This window comes from Calypte anna, chromosome 23 (genome assembly GCF_003957555.1).
Source record: "Calypte anna isolate BGI_N300 chromosome 23, bCalAnn1_v1.p, whole genome shotgun sequence".
Lineage (NCBI taxonomy): Eukaryota > Metazoa > Chordata > Aves > Apodiformes > Trochilidae > Calypte > Calypte anna.
Genome location: NC_044268.1, coordinates 2,743,833 through 2,758,508, shown reverse-complemented (window position 1 = coordinate 2,758,508; position 14,676 = coordinate 2,743,833). Strand labels below are relative to the sequence as shown.

The following is a 14,676-nucleotide window of genomic DNA, read 5'->3' as shown; positions in this document are numbered from 1 at the left end:
CTAACAAATCTGGACAAAAAGGATTCCTACAAACTGCTGCAGGGGGGGCTGCCATGCTCCCCATAAGACCTGCTGGGAATCCAGCCACTCTTCCTCTGAAATCCCACACAAGGCTCCCATGGGGATGAGCCTGGAGCAGCCACTGTCCCGAGGTAAACACAGCTTCCCAAGCACCCTGCCCTGCTTGGGAAGTGTAGGGAATGCTGATCAGAACTATCACTGCAGCATACTTTTTTTTTTCCCCCCACCTGCACAGGCTCTCACTGCCCCTGTTATTGTGGAATTTTCAAGCCACATCCTGTGGCTTACCACTTCCTTGGGTGCCTCAGAGGGGGAGGACCTGTCATGATGGCTCTGTGTTTGTGTTGTGCTTCTTGTCCTTCTAAAATAGGTGAGATGCTCTTGTCAGCTCGCTGGGTTAAGGAGGTCACACTCAGTGTCCCTGCCCGCATCCTGCCAGCCTGAGCAGGGGCTGCACCCTGGTGCTGAGCCCTGCAGCATCCTGGCTGCTCTCTCAGCACCTCACTGGCAGGGTGAGGAGTTGTGGCAGCTCCCAGGCAGAGCTGGTGAAGGGGATGCTGGAAAAGTCTCAGGGTACAACCACGGGTGTGTGGCTCCAAAGAGCAAGCAAGCCAAGGAGGGTGGGTGGGGGCAGCAAAAACTTCTGGATGTGAAACTAAGGAAAGCTGAGGGGGCCCGCCAGTGTGTTTTGGGGGCAGAGGAGAACAGGCTCTGCTTTGCCTTCCCAGTTGTGCTAGAAATAGATGGATGAGGTAAGAGAGATCATCTACAGGACAACAAAAGGGTGAGCAGGGCAAGAGCCGTCCTTCAGAAGTCACTGCTGCGGGACTGAATTTCTTGGGTTTTGAAATCAATACTCAGAAGAGAGAAGGGAAAAAAGGGAAGCTGTGCTGTGGCAGAGGTCAGGGTAGAGACTGCTGGGTTCTGGCCTCTCCTTCTCCTTGTCCTGGGTGGTGGGTGCAGCCCCTGCTCTTATCCAGATGGGCTCAGGCACCTGATGCTGCTGCCTGGGGTTTGCTCCCCTCTCCCCTGCCCCAGATACCTTTGGTTCTTTTTGCTCACTGGACTTTCTTTTGAGCCCATCTGGCTTCCTCCTGTTTGGGGGATTTCCAGGATGTGACTAGATCAACTCTAACATTTTAAGGCGTTTCCAGAAAGAGGAATCTGACCCAAGGCTCCTGTGGGGCCGTGGGAAAGGAGCTGCTCTGAGATGGAGGCAGAGATGTGTGTGTGGAGTGGGGCTGTAGCCGTGGCACTGGGTATGGAAGCAGGGTCAGCATCAAACTCCTGTGTGCACCCAACCCCCAGCCTGCTGCTGCTCTCCCTGCAGACAGGAAGAGGTGTCCTGAGCACAGCAGCAGCTCTGTGCTGTTCAGAGGCACTTTGGGTACAGCCCTGCTCCAAGACAGAACTGGAGTTGGGGTTTGAGCAGAGTAAGTGCTGAAGCAAAGTGAACAGCAAGATGCAAGAGCCTGAGAGGCTCTGGTCCTGCCAGACTTGGGTACCCTCCAGTGCTCCACCTCCAGCCTCGCATTTTTCAGCTCTGTTGCCATCTCTGTGTTCCCGAGGGCCAGGGTTTGCCCCTGGAAAACTTTCCCACAAGGACTTGGCATGAGGGAAGCAGAAGTGCTCTCTTGATGCCAGAGTTTCCCCTGGGTCGAACTTCCCTGAGCAGAGCTGAGCTGAGCCCCTTGCTGTGGTCGGGGGTGACAGGGGCCAGCTCAGCCCTGGAGGCAAAGCCACCAACCAAGAGCAAGGAGAAGCCCTGAGCCTCCCCACATTCCTCCCCCCCCCCCCCAAAGACTGTGTTGCACAAAATGTTCTGGATTGAATGCACAGCCAGGTTGAGCAATAGGTCAGGAGGGTTTGCCTGGTGTGTTGGGCTGGGGGGGGTGCGTTTTGGCAGCAGTGGTGAATGCTGGGGCAGGGGCTGCTCCATCTCCCCCCCTGCCCCTGGCAGCATGGAGGGAGCTGGAGAGGGGGTTGTTGCCTGCCCAGAGCTGCCCTGGGGCTGTAGCAGCTCCAGGACCTTGTGGCACCACTGCTGGGATGTCTAGGGGGAAGGGGGGTGGGGGAGGGGGTGGGGGGAGGAGGATGCTGCGGGATAAGGGAAGGTCGGTTCGGGGCAGGGGTTTTGCTGCAGCAGGACTGGCTCATTCCCAGGACAGGTGAATGGATTTATTTGGGTATTTCGCAGCAGAGTGGGGCTGCTCCCCCCCACCCCTTCCCGCGGGGAGCAGGAGCCAGGTCGGTGCAGGATGAGTCAGGGTGATGTTATTCCCCTTGCATCAGTTCCCTGGCGCTGGGGGATGCTGCATGGGCACGTCGAGAGCCTGAGAGGACGGATCCCTGCTGGCTGTAGGAGCCTGTCCCCAGCCCCTGCGCACTGCCACCTCCCCCGGGTGGCACGGAGGCTGCGGGGTCAGTGTCCGTGAGCATCCCTGGGGATGGCAGAAGGTCTGGCTGCGTGTCTGCTCTGCCACGGCACCCCTGGGCGAGCTGCTCTGTGGGATCCAGGGCTCTCAGGCATCCCGGGACAGGCAGATCCCCCGAGGGCTGTCGCAAGGCGCTGGATGAGGGTTGCGACACGCGTGTGTGTGTGTGTGGCAGCTGATGGTGGGGACTTCTCCAGCCAAGGAGGAAGTGCCAAAGGGTGGCACTTGGATTTTGCAATCCAGCCGTGGCTTTGTGCAAGGGGAGCAGGGGAATGGCTGCGTCCTTACCCCTCACTCCTGGAAGCTCCCAACAAGTCACAATAGATCAGGAAGGTGAAGTTTGCTGGGCTACAACCAGACACAACCCACCCAGGGCACAATCAGCCCCAGGGGTGGCCCCAGGCACAGCACGGCTGTGACCTGCCCTAGGCTGAGGTTTTCCCCGAGCTGGCTCCTGGCTGCTTCCTTCAGGGAAAGGGCTGAGATTGTGCTGCAGGGGCAGGGCTGGGCAGGAAGGGACAGGGCCCGGCTGGCACATTCAGGGACACAAGAGCCCAACTGGGACTGTGCTGGCCTGGCCTGGGTGGGTGCTTGTGCAAGGAGGAGCATGTGGTTCCTTCCCCTCTTGCTAACACCCTGCTTACACCTTCACTTACATTTTTCCAGCCCTCATGGAGCTGGTGGCCCTAAAAGACTCCCTGGGCACAGGGCTGGCTGCCAAGGTGGATCTGTGCACTGTTGTCCTTTAAAACAGCAATAGAGCAAGAGGAGAAGGGATGGCTGGGGCTCTGCCCATGCAGGGGCACCCAGCCAGGCTCCTGGGGACTGCTGCAGGGGACAGGAGCCACACAGGGGCTGTCACCCAGCATGGGGAGGGCTCAGTGGCAGCAGCAGACCCTGCTCTGACAGCTGCCCTTGTACTGTTGCTTTTTTTCTATTGGTCCCAGCTGGGTTAAGGACCCCAACCCTTCCTCCCAGAGCAGCCCAGTGCCCACCAGTGCCACCCAGTGCATGGGGGGAGCTGGTGGGTGACCCGTGGTGCTCACTGGCATTGCTCAGCACCATGCTTCATCCCAGGTTTGGTTGCAGGGGGTGGGTCCCCCCACCCTGCCCATTGTCTCCCTGTGCCCCCCAGTGCCCAGCTGCTACCTGGGCTATCTTCCTCGCTCCCACTTTGCTCCTCTGTGTCCCCCAGCAGCTCGGGGCTGTTCCCTCTGTCCCATCGCCACGGGCGTTCCTGCAGCTGGGATGGAGCATCAGGGTCTGGGGTTCCAGAAGGGACCAAGGTGGCCTCAGGGGGGGACCAAGGTGGCTTTGGGGGGGACTCACCCTCTGGCGCAGGCTCTGCTGCTCCTGCAGGAGCTCCAGGAAGCGGCTGCTCCACAGCAGTTTCTCAGCTCCCAGCTCGGTGCAGAGGTATCGGACGTCGGCTTCCAGTGCCTCCAGTCTCCCCAGTACGGCCTGACCACAGCTCCTCTGCCCTGCCACCACGGCTCTGCTCCCACCAGTGTCCCCAGCACGGGGACACAGGGACACCACATTTCCCCGTGCCAGGGACCCACCTGCCTGCCCCGCATCCAGAGCATTCATGGAGTCCCTGTCCTCCTCCTCCTCCTCCTCTTCACTCCCCTCTCTGTCCCTTTCCAGCCTCACCCCCAGGTCTGTGCTGAGCTGAAAGCCACCACTGACACCCAGGACTGACACAGCCATGGCTGCCCCAGCCTGGGGAGTCCCTGGCAATGGTGTCCCTGGGCTGTGCCATGCCCTGGGGACACACAGCCCCTTTGGCACTGCAGGGCCATCCACCAAGACCCCTCCCTGGGCTCAGAGCTCTCCAGAGCCCCCAGGGAGTGCGGGGGACACAGTGGGGCCATTACCTCCTCGGTGGCCTGGAAGATGTGGTCCCAGCAGCTCTTGTAGCAGATCAGAAGGCACTGGGGGGGGATGCAGCCACACCGTGAGAGCTGTGGCCTTGAACCCAACCCAGGGAGGGGGTCCCCAAGTCCCCACATCCTCAGGGCTCTTGATGGGCACCAATTATAGAGTGCCTTAAGCCACCCCCCAAAGCTGAGGGTCCTGATCCCTCAGACGTGCTGCCCAAAGCCCCCTTCCCACCCCCCAACACCAAACCACAGCCCCCAGCCCCACCAGCACTGAGCTCCAGCACCACCCTCACCCTTTGGCACCAACCCACGTGTGATGGTCCGTGGGGAAGGGTACCCACCCACGCCAGCCTCCAGAGCCACCACAGCCCTCTGAGCACCATCCTGGAGAGGGACAGGAGCCACCAGCACCCAGCATGCAGGACCTGCCTCCAGAGGGACACCCTCTGCCCAAGCTGCTGTCCCATGGGGACCCTGCAGACAGAAGATGGGGACAGGGTGCACCCCCAGCCCCGGGAAGCACCAGAGGGACCTTGGGGACACCATCGTGTCCAGCCCACCCCACCCAGGCCAGAGAAGGGGAGGGGAAGCACATTCTGGGCCAGCTCCCCTGCCTGCACAAACTGGGGGTCCCCACGACCCCCTCCCCAGTGCTCCCCCCCTACCACAGGCTGCCCCCTTACCCGGTGATGCCCCACAGGGACCCTCCAGAAGGGGCTGGGGCAGTTGCTGCCCCCCCTGCCTGGTTCCAGCTCCTTGCTGCTGCTTGTTTGGGCTGGATAAATTCCTGCCTAATCCTCTTGGTGACAGACTGGGGGGGATTAGTGCCTGTCCTGCTCTACCTTTGGTGGCCAGGAGGAGGACTGCTGCTCTGCCACACACTTGCTCTGCTTGGGCTTCATCTGCTGCAAGCAAAGGACTTGATAATTAATTTTTAGCTACTAATTTTAGCTCTTACTGTCATTCAGTTAACAACCTGTGCAGCATGCTCTGCTTCCCAGGCACTGGCCTTCCTGGGGATCTTCAGTCACTCAGGCTCTTCAGGAAAAAAAATGAAGTCTTTGGAAAGAAAAAAAAAAAAAAAAAAAAAGACATTTTTATGCAAAGCTGCCAGAGTCAGGCTCCAGCTGTAATTTTATGACACTCTCCTAGGTAGGTGACAGTGCTTATGGTCCCAAAGTGATGGGAGAGCCCTCAGTGGCTGAACCCCCAGGGACACTGTGGCTGCCTCCACATCCCAACCCTCTCCATGGGTCACAGCCAGACCTGGGAGGAAAAAGCTGAGATGAGCAGCACCAGGTTCCTATTCCTGTGAACAGAGCATTTATTTGCCATTTCACTTTCTGCCCTGATCAAGGTGCTGCTGCCCCAGGGCTGCTGGCATCAGACACTGTCCTCTGTCCCCTTCCCTTAGTGACAAACCCTGCTGGAGGCTGGAAAGGTTGCCTGGTCCCCTTGTCCCCACAGCACCCCTAATGTGTATGACACAGAACATGAGCTGATTGACACTTTGCCACAAAAAAAAAAAAAAAAAAAAAAATGCCTGTACACACAGGACTCCAAGCTACACGAGCCCTTTGCTGCTCCTCTGCAGGTAATGTTCCTGCCAAAAAGGTACATGAGCTTTCCTAGAGGTCAAAAAGGTGATTTCTGCCCTCTGAATTCAGGCACCTTGCTTTGGAACAGCAACTGTAGTGGCAAAAAAGCTGCTTCTGTACCAAGTAATCAAAACCCATCAGCTAACTTTTTTTTTTTTCTTTTTTTTCCCCCCAGAACTATAGGAAAGCAAGGCTGTTAGGAACTTGCACTGCTTCCTAGATTTCCACCCCCCACCCCCTGCATTTAACCCCTGTAACTTATAAAAAAAAACCAGGGCATTTTAATTTTCAGTGAATCCTGTATCTCCATGTACTTAATAATTACCATTAAGGTTATTTGATGTGTCTATGTCTGTCCACATCCATTTTCCAGTATTGCCTGGAACCTAGTGAAATCTCTTTTCTTTCTTGTGATTCTGAGAATGCTTGCAATGGCTGTGGAGTTGTATGGTCCCAATTTGTTGAAAACTGGCTTAAAAGCTCTCATCTGATTGTGCAAAAACTGTTGCCAAATTACAGAGCCTGGATCCTAAAACAGTGCCTGCTGGTTTTGTTAGACACAAAGAATTACCTGCAGCTCTGCCATTGAGCTGTCACATCCCAACCCACTGGGGCCCAGTTCCTGACCCAGGCAGCAGAACCAGGGAGAACCAAGGCTGCTGGAGGGAGCTGAACAAGGGCCAAAACACCCAGAGAGCAGATGGCAAAGAAGACCTGGCTGTACCAAGGTGTTCCAAGCTGGTGGCATCTCCCCCCCAGCAGTGCAGGAGCAGGCAGAAGTGCAGCAGAGCCCTGGAAACAAAGGCAATTTGCAGCCTTAAGAAAATCAAAGCCTATTTCAACACCACCACTGAAATCTTGACCTGGCTGCTGTGAAAAGCACCCAACACTTGTCCCTCTGTGTACTCTCCCAGTGGCAATCCTGCCTGCTCATCCCTTATCTGTGGGCACCCTGCCAGTGTCAGCAGGAACTGCCCATCATCCAAGTCCTACCTTGAAGTAGGATTACTTGAACACAGCTGGAGATTAGTGCCTGGCAATCTCCTTTCAATGCCTTCCCAAGGAAAGCGAGCAGAAAGGAAACCTCCAGAGGGTCATGAGACAAGAAGACAGCTCCTAAGCAGTGGTGGAGGAATTCTAGCCAAGTCCTCAGAAAGCAGGTGGAGAATAAAAAGGACAACAAGCCAAATTCTGAACTCAACAAAACATGAGAAGAGGGACAAACATGGAACTTTTATTGTTTATGTACAAATGACAGAAGTTTGTATTAAAAAGATAATCCACCCCACCTCAAAGATAGCAAAGAGCAAGATTGCTTTGAGCTCCAGCCTTCCCTGCACCTAAAAGCACTGCCTACATTTTAGGGGATGGTGTTCAAAATGAAAGGGTTAACCACCTCCTTCTCCACTTGAGCAAAAGCAAAATGAGCTGTTCCACAAACCAAAGAAGGTGCCACTCTACATGGACTGAAACAGAGAAACCAACCAAAAGTCGTTTTGTTAACTATACACTTTGGTTTAAAAAACAAACAAAAAAAACAATGAAACCAAAAAACCCAAACAAAACAAAAGTGAAACTACAAAGCTAGGTATCAGCAACAAAAGTAATTTAAGTCTTACAACATGGATGGGACAGATTGAATCATAGCCCAGTTCCAGTGGCAAAAAGAAAGACTTCCCCATGAGTTTCCAGGTGACAGGGGTGGCAGCAGCAAAATCAGCCAATTTTAGGAAGTTCCTGACTGAGGTGGAAGCACAGAAGAGTCAGGACTTCAAGACTACTACTACTAATACTACACCACCTTAGTCTTCCTGCAACTCAGGTGATTTCAAAACGTTGCAAAGTACATGGTCCAAGATGTTGTCCCCCCATCTAAGTTCTTTAGAGTGAGCTACTCCCATCTGCAGCCTCTTGGGCAGAGAGCTGCTCTCCTGCTCACTCAGTCGACTCCCATTTGTCCCAGTGGGGATTCTTGCAGACCTAAATCCCAGAAGCATCAGCACTGATGAGTCTAGTAGTCCTGCAGAGAAAGGAAAGGCACATTAAGACCCTTCTGCATCCAGTTCCATTTGCAGATCTGGGATTCTCAGTCTTCTCCCATTTCTACATACCCTGAGTTGCAGGCAAAACAGAAAAGAGATTTTTTTTTTTTTTCTCGTACCTGAACACTCAAAAGAAAGGACCCTTCAGAACTTTAGTTCAAGAATGCATAAAATCAACCAGATGCTTTTAATGTTCCGGATCATGACAAGATAATAGGACACCAAACAGCTTTTTCCAGAGGAAATGCACAGGACTTAACTGTGACCTAGCTCCATAACAACCCTACCTGGGCTTATGTACTGTGAAATCCACAAGACAATGCTTATTTTGTACCATGATATTCCTAAACCATGAAAATATGATCTTAAATTACAGCAGAGGGAGGCTTTCTAAGGTTAGTCAGCCACTCAAGTCTACTGATGAGCAATGAAAACAAGGACAGAGCACTGATACTTACGGCTCTTGGCTTTTTGTTTAACTTGAGATCAATCCTGTGGTTGGAAAGATAAGAGAAATGTCTATTTCAATACATTAAACCAAGACTCCAGTCCAAAGAACCAGCTACTGCATATGGCACAGGCTACAACAAAGACTATTTGGTTAATTCAATCCACATTCTCAATTCGGCTGAGCCAAATCACTGTCCCAATATTACTGGGCAAGAGAGCAGCAAGGAGATGGGAGAGTGGACTCTATTATTTGACAAAATGCATATTCTGTCCACTCAAAAAAAAGAGTAAATAAAGGTTCATAATTCAAATCACAGGGAAGTTATGCAGCATAAAGAAATAAGGTTAAATAAGCATGCTCTATGTTAATTTGTTAGCTGTGTAACTATGCCACAGGTAATTATTCAGACATAGTGGTACTGGTTATTCACTTGGAATAGAGATAGGAGTTTAAGGTGACAGGGATTATATGAGTCAAAGGTACTGAGTTCATTACATTTTCCAAAAGGAAATATCCAAGTCTGTGCTAATCTCCTTAAGAAGCAAAGCCAGAAGAATCAGTTTTTAAACTATGGTTTTTTTAAGTTAAAAAGTTTATCTATTTAAAAAATGAAATAGAAAGGTAAAGAAGAGTGAAGTTAATTTAATTTTGCTGAAGTTATTAAATAAAATGTTACCTCCATCACGCTTTTCTGTTTTTAAAAAAAACTTCCCAGCCTAACCTAATATACATACCTACAATTAAACAGATAAACTATGGGTTAGAAAGGTCTCAAAAGGCACATTGGTGTCTACACACTAACAACACAGCACAAGTACTAATTCAAGTCAAACTTACTCAAAGTCATAATCAAACATGCCAGACGGGCTGAGGGGCAGCATTTGAAAGGAAGAAAGCAATAGAAATTAATATACTAATGAATTAAATCAATTAGTTGATTAGCCACCCTAGCGAGATTACTATAAAATAAAATAAAAAAAATAATAAAGCCAGTGGTCAAATGTCATCAAGTTCTTAAAGTATCTTAAAGAGAATTGGGCACAAAAAGCACTCCAGATTGGGCAATCCAGAGACCCCCTCCCCAATTGGATTTCTGGGAAAAAAAAAAGGTGTTAGAACAGAGGCAGAGTGGTTTTACAGAGGGTATTTTAGGTGCTGGAGAAGGAAGCATCAGACAGGTGAGATGCACACTCACAGGCAAACTGACTGGCTTGCAAAACCAAAGGGGTGAGTGGTCAGAGAGCAGCAGCTTTCTCTAGATGGGCACAGCAAAGCAAAACTCGTTCAGGCAGGGGTGAAGATGACACAGAACCAAGTGGCCAACGTGGTAACTGAATATTCTGACAAGGCAGACACAGACACACAGCCTCTCACACTCACTCCCTTCAGACAGCTAAAAAGAGAACACAGTCAGTGGGCACAGCTAAGGACAGGTTGGGGACATCCCACCCGTGGCCTCAGCACTCACACAGTGCAGACTGTCTGGAGAAACAGCTCTGCCCCAAAGCAACACCCTGAGCATCAAATCAGCTCTAACCCAGCAGCTTTTCAGCACTGGATTTCTATGAAGAAACAGAATTGTTTTCTCCTGGAATTGCTGGGCATAGAAAAATTCTCTCTTGGCCTTCCTGTGGTCTCACAGAGAACAGCAGATGAGCTTGGTACAGACTCTCCAAGTTTCCCTGCTTTTAACTGCTGGAAGTTTAGCTCCCTGCCCACCCCAGTTCTGCTCAGTCTGGATCCATCCTTCCCCACTGCTCCCAGTGGCACATGAAGCAGAAAATCCATTGGAGTCCCTGAGCCCTCAGGGTGCTTGTTCCCAACACCTCCCAGTTCTTCAGGAACAGGTAAGCAGAACTCAAACATATTCTGGCAAATGGAAGAGCTTCAGAGAAAACACCAGTGTTGGGGTTTATTTATCTCTTTTTCATTTTCTATTTTTATTTTTCTCTTTTTCATTCCATGAGACTCAAGAAACAGACACACAGGGCTCCTCCAAAAGCACTCTGGGCTGCAGAGCCTGTATCAGCACCTAGCTGTGCTTTCAGGTAGACTGGGGCTGGTTTGCTGTTGGCTTAACTTAAATATACTTGAAAATGGTTTGCTACTTTCTGCCAAAATTCAGGGGATAGTCAGCAATGACATTTGCATTGAAACTGTATTTTTATTCCAAACAAACTCTTCTTATTTGGATTATCTATCTGACCATGCTAAGCATCACAAAAAAAAAAAAAAAAGTCAGTTCCTAGCTGCAAAAGCCTTTCTGTAGATGTGTCTGAGGTATCTCTAAGGATGATAAGAATTGCCATACCAGATGAGACCAGGGCTCCTCATGTCCAACACTCTGTCCCCGGCAGTAGCCAGCACCAGCTGATCAGTGGAGGGAAAGCAGCAGAAACCCCCAAGCACACAGCCCGTGGTGGGGCAGTTTCTTCCTAACTCCTGTCGCTCAAGTGTGGGTTAGGCAATGGAGCAAAAGAATTTTACATTATTTACAGCATTTGTATTGCACCCCCCAGCAGCTGCAGGGCCCTGCTTTGCTGCCCCTGGAAATGCTTAGCAAAATATTTTATAGTTTGTACAAAACAGCAATTTTCTGAAGGTGCACTTCAGTTTTACAGATTGTTTCTCTGAACTTGTTGTTCACAGTCGTCGTTTCCTGTGTTACTCCTGAACCTCTTCCCAATTGTCTCTACAGGCAAAAGGAGGTTGGAACTGCTTTGGATTCCCAGCTCAGGAGGAACTAAAGTGACATCAGTCTGTCAGGACGCTTGCCCCATTAAGTAGGAAGAAAATTCTGATCTCAGAATTAAAGACACCCTAATGACTCGAAGCCTAACGAAGGAGAAAAAGCAATGACACGTTTCTCAAGCACTACCTACCTCCATCTCTCCCAAACCAACCTTCCCCCAGCAACCTTTGCAAATATTTACTGTTTTTCTTTAAAATGTTTCTCTTGCAATTGTATGGCCAGGTGCCTTCAAGAGGAACACCCATCCATACAAGGCCAGCACATTCAGAGACAGCACAAGGGCTTCCTTTCCAACAGCTCCTTTACTCCCAGTAATCTTTAGGCACCAGTTCTAGCAGCCACTTCCAGAGCAGAGCAGCTCTGCAGTGCCTCCTCTTTCTGAGCACTTGGATTTCCAAGTATTTTTTTCCCCCGAGGGTCCAACTTCCCAACACACTGTCCCACTCCTCCAAGACCCCTGGGATTGTGCTGAGGGACACAGGGAGACAGGAGCTGCACGACAGGAGGCTATTTCAGATCTCAGAGCCACCAGCCTACCATGCAGCATCACACCTGAGTGGGAGAACTGGTCACCTCCATTCAGCCATGAAGAGTTCAGGAGAGTTTTCACACTGATTTGCATCAATTTCATAGCAAACCCTTGGAGATGAACCTGACAAAGCAACTCTTCAATGCCACAATCAACAGAGTCAGTTTGGGGCATAATTGCTGAAAGGACTCAAATCTTGGTGTAGAGTGTCCACAACCCCCAAAACATTCCAGTTTGATTTTTCACCCTCCTCCTCTAAAGAAAGCACTGACACTCCTATCTTCACTGGTTCTGCAGAAACCAAGAAGCAGGCACAGGAGGCCAGGACTGCAATCTGGGAAGGAAGAGAGCTTCATCCTCTGGGGCAGACAGGAGAGGCTAAAGGCCAGGTGAAAAGTACAGCTGTACCCCAGCAGAGCCAGCCCCTGTTTCACTGTTCATGCCTCCCCCTCCTTGACACCACAGGGTCAATAGGGTCCCAGGGAACACTACAGGATGTGTGCAGCTAAAAAACAGAGAAATTACCACAACAAATGACCTGAGCTGCTCGTTATTCAAACAAGTCACTTGCACATCATAAAGGAAATCAAACAAGCACTTCATCACCCAGCAGGCAGGGCAGGAGGCTGCAGGCACCACTAACCTGTGTCGATTTTTGTTCTTTCTTTTTTTGTGGCTGCTGTGGTGGCTCCCAGAAGAAGTAGAGGAAGCAGCTTTTTGGGGTTTCACCCCCTGCACAGACCCATCCAGCTCCTCGGCATCCTCCTGGCTGGGCTCATTCTCCTGATTGTGGAAGTCTGGAGAAGTGTCACTTTCTGTGCCACTGCCTGGCTCCCCTACAGCATGACAAGGAGACAAGCACAGAGGTCACCTCAAGTCCCCAGGCTGTCCCTGTGTGGAAGACACAACCCCCAGCAGCAGCACAGCGGGCAGCAGGGACACGTTGAGCCTTGGGGCACCAGGAAGTAAACAAGAGAACCTGAGAAATAAGAACGACAAGCTACCTCCTCAGTGAGTGAATCACATCTGATTTGGTAACTGATCACAAAAACATTTTTAAGAATCCTGAATGTATGGTGGGTCCTCCCCATGTCACTTGCAGATGACTGCCAGACACAAACACAAACTTCAGCTCTTCTAGACTCTTTCTCCAAAGAGCACAAAATCAATTTAAATAGGTTTTAAACACAAAAAGCCCTTGCTGACCCCAGAAGTTGACTTGAGAAAGGAAGCTCAACTTTCCTTGATTCTCACAGTGCCACTCTGCAGCTTGAGGCTGTGCTGGAGTGTTCAGGACCCTGCCAAAAGGCAGCCCCAGGTCTCTGGACTGGGAGCACTGCTGAGGAGGAGAGAGCAGAGCAGGGATCCAGACAACACAGACAAAGCTGGATCATGGGGAGCAGTGCAGCTCTCTCCTTAAATTCAGAGAGAAATGAAGAAGTGACTTACGCTTCTCAATGAGCTGGTCCTGAACTCCAGCTAATGCACTGACTGCCTGGAAAACCAAAGGGAATGTTAATGAAGGCAGGAATTCACTTCCCACCATTCAAGTGGTCAAAATCCTAAAAGATCAGCCCAGAGAGACACATCAGGCCTTTGCCTGAAAGAGGCTGTGACCTAGGAGCAGCCTGGTGCAGCAGATGGGAGGTAGGAGCAAAATGATACAGACAAGGAGGGCAGTGACAAGCATGGCATGAGTGGCTGTGACTCCTTGTCACCTCTCTGGGCACTGGGAAAAGACGCCATGATGTGGGATGAAGATGGTTGGGTCAGGAGAGGTAGGGCAGGTATTGGAACCTAAACAGAAAACTGCTCCTACAGAAGCCTGGGCAACCACCATGGGACCTGCTGCACTGAGAGTGCCGGGGGACAGGGATGGAGAGAGGGTCAGGGAAAGGGATGGGGAGAGGTTCAAGGAAAGGGATGGGGAGAGGGTCAGGGAAAGGGATGGGGACAGGGTCAGGGAAAGGGATGGGGAGAGGCTCAAGGACAGGGATGAGGAGACTTTCAGGGACAGGGATGGTGGGAGGCTGAGGGACAGGGATGAGGGGAGGCTGAGGGACAGGAATGTCCACCAAGCCCCCAGGACCTGTCACAGCACTCACCGCTGCCGAGGTGACTGAGGACTTGCTGAAGAGTCTCTCAGCCTCCTTGAACTTGCGGTTCCTCCGATCGTTTTTGCTGTTGGAGTTCCTGAAACAGAGAGAAAGAAGATTGTAGGGCACGGGGCAGGGGGACGGGGCAGGGGACAGGATAAGGGATGGGGCAAGGGATGGGGCAGGGGATGGGATAAGAGATAGGAAAAGGATTGGGAAAGGTACTGGGGCAGGGACTGGGGAAGGGACTGGGGCAGGGGTGGGCGGGACTCACTTCTGGTTGGTGAGGTAGCGGTCCCAGCCGCGGATGATGTTCCCGTACATCTGGGTGTCCTCCAGGTAGCTGCCCTCGAAGGCGTAGATCTGCCGCTCCAGGTTGGCCAAAGTCTCCTGCGGGCACAGCGCATGGAGCAGAGCGGCCCGGCCCGGCCCCGCGCCCTCCCCAAGGCCCCGGCCCCCTCCACCCGCCCGGCCCCAACCGCAGTCCCAGTCCCGGTCCCGGTCCCGTCGCTCACCGCCAGTTCCTGCTTGCGTTTCACCAGCTCGGCGAGCTCCCGGCGGGTGTCGGGGATCTGCGGGGGACCCCCCGCCTTGGCGTGCAGCGCGGCCATGGCGCCGGGGCCTGCGCGGGGCCTGCGCGGCGAGCGGAGCCAGGACCGCGGCTGCGCTGCCAGGAGGCGCCGGAGGGGGCAGCGCCGGGACCGGGACCGCCCATCCCGGAACCGTCCGTCCGAGAACCGCCTATCCTAGAACCGCCCATCCCGAACCGCGCATCTCGGAACCGCCCGCCCTGCCCGCTCCCGCTGCACCGGCACCAGACCCCGCGGTCTCGGTTCGGCTGTGCGGGTCCCCACCGGTGCTTCCCCGGT

At 52.4% G+C, this 14,676-nt stretch overlaps 1 protein-coding gene across 3 annotated transcripts; it reads right to left on the bottom strand.

Annotated features, from left to right (window-relative positions):
• Window positions 1-7,149: 7,149 nt before the first annotated feature.
• MEAF6 (MYST/Esa1 associated factor 6) lies at window positions 7,150-14,459 on the bottom strand. 3 transcript variants are annotated; one of them, XR_003988509.1, is made up of 8 exons: window positions 14,323-14,459; window positions 14,082-14,197; window positions 13,817-13,904; window positions 13,161-13,206; window positions 12,355-12,547; window positions 9,107-9,164; window positions 8,438-8,471; window positions 7,921-7,957 (listed from the first exon to the last, which is right to left on the bottom strand). XR_003988509.1 is itself a non-coding variant. In XM_030464425.1 (7 exons), exons 1-7 carry the CDS (start codon window positions 14,416-14,418, stop codon window positions 7,949-7,951), a joined length of 582 nt encoding a protein of 193 aa, XP_030320285.1. In that variant the 5' UTR covers window positions 14,419-14,459; the 3' UTR covers window positions 7,869-7,948. The 3 variants fall into 3 exon arrangements, 2 of the variants coding, with proteins under 2 accessions (XP_030320287.1, XP_030320285.1); XM_030464425.1 differs by lacking the exon at window positions 9,107-9,164 and having other exon boundaries at window positions 7,869-7,957; XM_030464427.1 differs by lacking the exons at window positions 8,438-8,471; window positions 9,107-9,164 and having other exon boundaries at window positions 7,150-7,957.
• Window positions 14,460-14,676: the final 217 nt, after the last annotated feature.

Excerpts from the sequence above, each read along its gene's own strand:
- MEAF6 (XM_030464425.1), bottom strand. The coding sequence starts at position 14,418 with ATGGCCGCGCTGCACGCCAAGGCGGGGGGTCCCCCGCAGATCCCCGAC. Across the intron at positions 14,198-14,322 it reads AACGCAAGCAGGAACTGGCG|GAGACTTTGGCCAACCTGGA; the intron begins GTGAGCGACGGG and ends CTGTGCCCGCAG. Across the intron at positions 12,548-13,160 it reads GGACCAGCTCATTGAGAAGC|GGGAGCCAGGCAGTGGCACA; the intron begins GTAAGTCACTTC and ends GTCATGCTGTAG.